The following is a 6,300-nucleotide window of genomic DNA, read 5'->3' as shown; positions in this document are numbered from 1 at the left end:
GACCCCTCCTTCTTGCCAGAACAACCAGGCAAGCCCCCCCCCCTTGATCACCAGATATCGCCTATTCCTTATCTATACTGCTTGCATTAGAGTAGTGTAGCATGTTATTTCTTTCCGTTAATCCTGTCCTGATGCATAGCCTGTCATTGTTGCTACAGTTGTTACCCTTACCTGCTATCCTACTGCTAGTATAGGATGCTAGTGTTCCATCAGTGGCTCTACACTCTTGTCCGTCTGCCATGCTATACTACTGGGTCGTGATCACTTCGAGAGGTGATCACGGGTATATACTATATACTTTATATACATGACACATGTGGTGACTAAAGTCGGGTCGGCTCGTTGAGTACCCGCAAGTGATTCTGATGAGGGGGCTGAAAGGACAGGTGGCTCCATCCCGGTAGCGGTGGGCCTGGGTTCCTGACGGCCCCCGACTGTTACTTTATGGCGGAGCAATAGGACAGGTTGAGACCACCTAGGAGAGAGGTGGGCCTGGCCCTGGTCGGCGTTCGCGGATACTTAACACGCTTAACGAGTTCTGGGTATTTGATCTGAGTCTGGCCATTTGGTCTATACGCACTAACCATCTACGTGGGAGTAGTTATGGGTATCCCGACGTCGTGGTATCAGCCGAAGCTCTTCTTGACGTCAGCGACGGAGCGGCGCGCGCTGGATTGGACTGGAACGCCTACTAGGCTAGGTCTGCTTCCGGCCGCGCACGCAACGTGCAGGTGTGCAATGGGCGATGGGCCCAGACCCCTGCGCGCATAGGATTTAGACCGGCGTGTTGACCTCTCTGTTGAGCCTAGGTGGGGTTGCGACGTGTTGATCTTCCGCGGCCGGGCATGACCCAGAAAAGTGTGTCCGGCCAAATGGCATCGAGCGTGTTGGGTTATGTGGTGCACCCCTGCAGGGAAGTTTATCTATTTGAATAGCCGTGTCCCTCGGTAAAAGGACGACCCGGAGTTGTACCTTGACCTTATGACAACTAGAACTGGATACTTAATAAAACACACCCTTCCAAGTGCCAGATATAACCCGGTGATCGCTCTCTAACAGGGTGACGAGGAGGGGATCGCCGGGTAGGATTATGCTATGCGACGCTACTTGGAGGACTTCAATCTACTCTCTTCTACATGCTGCAAGATGGAGATGGCCAGAAGCGTAGTCTTCGACAGGACTAGCTATCCCCCCTTATTCTGGCATTCTGCAGTTTCAATCCACCGATATGGTCCTTTACACATATACCCATGCATATGTAGTGTAGCTCCTTGCTTGCGAGTACTTTGGATGAGTACTCACGGTTGCTTTTCTCCCTCTTTTCCCCTTTCTATACCTGTTTGTCGCAACCAGATGCTGGAGTCCAGGAGCTAGAGATCCCGAGGATGATTCTACATGGAGTTCGGCTTCGAGGAGTAGTTAGGAGGTCCCAGGCAGGAGGCCTTGCCTTTTCGATCGTTGCTACTTTTGTGCTAGCCTTCTTAAGGCAGACTTGTTTAACTTATGTTTGTACTCAGATATTGTTGCTTCCGCTGTCTCGTCTATGATCGAGCACTTGTATTCGAGCCCTCGAGGCCACTGGCTTGTATTATGATGCTTGTATGACTTATTTATGTTTTAGAGTTGTGTTGTGATATCTTCCCGTGAGTCCCTGATCTTGATCGTACACATTTGCGTGCATGATTAGTGTACGGTCAAATCGGGGCGTCACACTTATGCACAAAATTTTGCACGGACCTCATACACTCAAGCATCTTGCATTAAGAAAATCAGATTTTTGTTTTAACGTTTATGCTATTTCCTTATTTACTGTTCACCGGGTATAGATGAGCCGGGGCACGGAATTGAATTACCGAATTTTATGTGCTTTCTGATCCTCCTCGGTTGCAGATGGTGTTGTTGTTTCTATAAATACTATTCTAGTCAAATGCAAACATCATTTGGCCATAACAACATTTCACTACTAGGGTGTCCTCAACCATCACTCATGATATTTCAAGTACTTTAAATATGTCACTATTGGTTAGCCGTCGGTAGTGACATATCAGACATATCTCAAGCTTGGAATACAGGTCACAAATTAAGAGCAATGCATGAGGACACCTCGGTGGTGACTGTTGCCTCTGATGGTTGCAACTCCCGGCCCATAAAGTGTTGGGGATTCCAGCCTGCCTTGGAATCGTTAATGTTGAGTCGTCTCCTTCTTGAAGGGTGGTTGGTCTGTCGTTGCTGATACTCACCAAAGTGCTCCTATAGCGTGCGCAACACGTTGGATCTCGGGCAAACGCCTGTGTAGGGTGCTAAATGGGAAGGCCTATATAACATTTCATCACTTACCACCTATTGCGGCATGTATAGTACTTTTTTCATCATGTTCTTTTTGTTTCGCCCTTTCTCTTATTTGCTAAAATTTTGAAATTGGTCATAATTTTAAAAAATAATATTCATGAATTAAAAAAACTATTCCTGAATTTAGAAAATGTCCTAAATTTTAGAAAAACTTCCCTAAAATTCAAAAAATTCATGAGTTTTAAAAATAATCCCGAACTTAATATTTTCCCAAATTTGAAATGTGTTCATGATTTTTAAAAATGTTCAAAAATTCAAACATATTTACTTTTTCCAATTTCAAGAAATATTCATGAATTTTATAATTATTTGAATATGAACTTTTCAGCAATTTTGAAAAATATTCTGAATTTTAAAAATGTTCACAAATTTTGAAAATACATTCACAAATTGTATAAAATGTTTATGAATTTTATAAAATTTCTGAGTTTGGTAAACATTGGTGGATTGAAAAAATATCCACGAATTAAAAAAAGGAATAATAGTAAATAGTAAAAAAGAAAAATTGAAAAAACAGGGAAAACCGATAAAAGTGTCAAAAGAAAAAGGAACATGAGAAAAAGAAAATAAATTAACGATGAGAAATACGTGGTAGTGGTGGGATGTGCGCGCGTCTATTCCCCGAGCCAAGCTCAAAGGCCAACCTGACGTGTGGGTGTCCATGGCGAGTTGAACAGGACGCTAGTGCAGTCTTCACCCTTGTCGTCATGCGCGATGTGCTCAGCTCTACGATACGACAACAAGGATGAAGATAACCTCCCACTGTCTGGATTCCGGACGAAGAGAGTATAACATGTGGGCCATTATAATTGATCTGGAGGGAGAGGAATGGCGTCGTGGTGGTTGTTGCATCCTTCGTCGGGAGATGAATGGCCGGCAGACGTTGCATCCTCGAGGAGATGAATGGCGTCCTGCTTGGTTGCATCCTTTCGGTAGGAGAAGAATGGCGCCGCTGCAGGAGTTGCATCCTCCGTCCAGTGGGAGACGCGGATGCAAGGTGGAAAGCAAGTCATGCTTGCCGGGGAGGTGCGGTTGGCCGTGGAGGCAGGGGTAGTAGTTTGGTGTGTAGGCTGATCGGATCCTGGGCTCGAGCTGTGTAGGTGAGACGGCCGGCGAAAGTCGTACTCCGGCTGTGTCCGGAGTCGTCGATGGCGGCGCCTTCTGGCGTCGCTCCCTCGTTGAAGACATCGATGTAGCTGCTCCCACCTTGCTTTTCCTGTCATGCTCCGGGGAAAACCCTTGATCTAGTTTAGATCGGACGATGGCGGCGCTATCCGGCGTCGCGTTCCCTCTTGGGGGCAACGTCCTGGAGGTGGATCTGATCAGAGGGACCCGTGGCTCGTGAGGATGTGTGTGTTGCACCGTTTGTATGGTTTTTTGGTCCGGTTTTCCTCATAAACTGGACCAAACTTCTTTTCTCTGATCAATGAATTTGGTAGAACTACTACCAACATTCGAAAAAAAAATAGTAGACTATAATCCTGGTTGGTAATGATTTTTTCCCGGTGCATCAACCAGGGTCGGGAACGATTGGCATTAGTGCGTAAAGGGTATCGATTTCCGGGGTTCAAAGGTTAAGGTTCAGATCCCACGGGTGGTTTTGATTAGCGTTTTGACTGATGTGGCACCTAAATATAGGCCTGTCACGTGCAACATCACTATTTTTCTTCATAAAGTTATATAAATTTATTTCATAAAGGAAATATGGAATAAGATTTTTTTTGCAAGAAACAGTTTAATTCAAGCAGAAATCAATCATCTAGCACGTCAGAAACCACTTCTTCACAGACAGACTCACTGATCCCGATCGATCCTGATCTGGACCCAGCAACTTCCAACCAAACAACAATCACTTAACAGTACGATTACACGTTGAACTGAGCTTTCAGTTGGTCTCCAAAGCTGACGAGAAAGATCTTTCTGATTGCGAAACAGTGATGCAACAGCAACCCCCTGAAGACTGGAGACTCGACACGTTTTATTCGACGAGGCCACTCGATCACCCCTGCTTTCCAGAGCCAAGGAAGGGGCAGGCCTGCGGCTGCGCGTCGGCACCTGATGCCGACACCGTAGCCGCCTCCCGGAGCCTCCCGGCGAGCGCCGCCGCCTCCTCGTCTTCCTCCTTGGGACCCTTGATAAGCCCCGCGAGCAGCTCCCCCGGGTCGTAGAACACCTCCACGTCCTCCGCCCGCAGCTGCTCGTCCACCTTGAGCACGGCGACGCCGTAGAACTCGACCTTGTCCCCGGTGGGGGCGTGGCCCTTGTAGGGCCCCTCCATGTGGCCCCAGTGCCGGAACTTGAAGGCGATCACCGGCGGGCCGGAGTAGACCTTGACCACCTCCCACGCGAAGCCGCGCGGGAAGGCGGAGCGGAACAGGTCGTGCGAGGACTCGAACGTCTCGGCGGCGGCGTCGTACGCGCCCGTGCCCGGCAGGATCGGGCTGGCGAGCAGCGCGTTGTAGCTGCCCATGGCCAGCGTCTCCTCCCCCGTCAGGGCCCGCCCGCCGTTCACGGACAGGGTGAACCGGCCGGGGCTCACCGACTTGAAGTCCCCGATGCGGGCCTTGTGCGACAGCTCCATCTCCCACGTCTTGATCGCGTTCTGCACCGTCTCCTCCAGCGACCCCTTCGCCCACTCCTGCAAAGGGACAAGAAACACGCGTGTGACGCACCGACGCATGCAGACGCGGCCACCGGTTTGCCGCGAGGCCGCGACAAAGAGGCGTTCTTTCCCCGTCGCACAAAACAAGAGCGATGGCGTTTCTTCCACATGACGGACATGGGGATGTGAAGATCGACGGAATACCTGAGTCCTCCCGGCCTCGAAGAGGCTGTTCACGGCGTCGTAGGTGGGCGGCGCGCCGTGCCGCCAAACGGTGTTCTTCTCGCCCTCGCCGGCCAGGTGAGACCTGTACTTGTCGCCGCCGGAGGAATCTCCTGCTGGTGCCGCCATCAGATCAGACACGCACGCTGAGACTCTGAGACACTGAACGGATGGCGACGAGCCTACGACGGTGCTGAGTGCTCTAGGTAGTCTCACTCTTTTGTGCGCTCGCCTTTGAATGCAATTATGGATGGCTGGATGGGTGGGGTTTTTTAAAGGTGTGCGTCGGAGGGTATACTGGGTTGTTTATCTGACAGCTCAATGTTTTTTCATGCAAACCAAAAACAATAATGGATTATATCGGCTGGATCCGATCTCATCCAATGTAGATGCTGCACGTGTATATATTTCTTTTGCCTTTTGCCGGCCAGGCCATTGTTATCTGCCTTAAACTTTTTTTTTTAAGAAAAAACACTCGGGAATTAGGTGGTTGCTTAGACAATTTGTAGAAATATATTACTGTTATTAACTTGATTGATGGAGTAAAAGAAATCTAGGTTTGACTACAGAGGTTATTTAATTGGACTGCTCTCTCCTTCCCCTCCGCACAGCGCCGCCCCTCCCCGCTCCTCCCCCTCTTCGCCGCCGCCGGAGGGGACACCGGCGAAGCCCGCGTGGTCCCCAGGGAAGGTGGCGGCGGGGCGTCCTCGTCGTCCTCGCGCAGATCTCGCGGCGGCCGGTGGCGATCTCGCGGCAGCCAGTGGCGCGCGGCGGTGTTCCGCCGGTGGCTGGCGCCTGCTGCCCGTGGGGCGGCGTCCCTCACGGCGGCGGGGTTGCCCCTGAACGGCGCTTGGTGGTGGCCATGTGGCGGCGCGCGGGTGGGTCGGATCTGGGCTTCCGGTCTGCGTCCTCGTCGTGGCAGCGATTGCCGTTGCCCTCGGCCATGAGGCGTGGTCCGGGATGGGCCGAGCGCCGGTGGTGCTGGCCAGCACGCACGCTGGCAGCGGTCTACTTCATCTCGCGTCGTCTCGCTGGCCAATGGTGGTGATCATCTTCGTCGTCAGAGATGGCCGGCCAGAGGCTTGGTGATCGGATCTCGAGATCCATCATCTAGTCCCGGCTGCGAG

General features: G+C 50.8%; 1 protein-coding gene across 1 annotated transcript; it reads right to left on the bottom strand.

Annotated features, from left to right (window-relative positions):
- Positions 1-4,052: 4,052 nt before the first annotated feature.
- On the bottom strand, positions 4,053-5,431 carry LOC123074725 (pathogen-related protein). Its single transcript, XM_044497490.1, has 2 exons — positions 5,156-5,431; positions 4,053-4,987 (listed from the first exon to the last, which is right to left on the bottom strand). Exons 1-2 carry the CDS (start codon positions 5,300-5,302, stop codon positions 4,349-4,351), a joined length of 786 nt encoding a protein of 261 aa, XP_044353425.1. The 5' UTR covers positions 5,303-5,431; the 3' UTR covers positions 4,053-4,348.
- Between the last annotated feature and the right edge of the window lie 869 nt (positions 5,432-6,300).

This window comes from Triticum aestivum, chromosome 3D, assembly GCF_018294505.1.
Source record: "Triticum aestivum cultivar Chinese Spring chromosome 3D, IWGSC CS RefSeq v2.1, whole genome shotgun sequence".
Taxonomy (NCBI): Eukaryota; Viridiplantae; Streptophyta; class Magnoliopsida; order Poales; family Poaceae; genus Triticum; species Triticum aestivum.
Note: the sequence above shows the minus strand (reverse complement) of the source record. Positions and strands in the feature narration are given on the sequence as shown.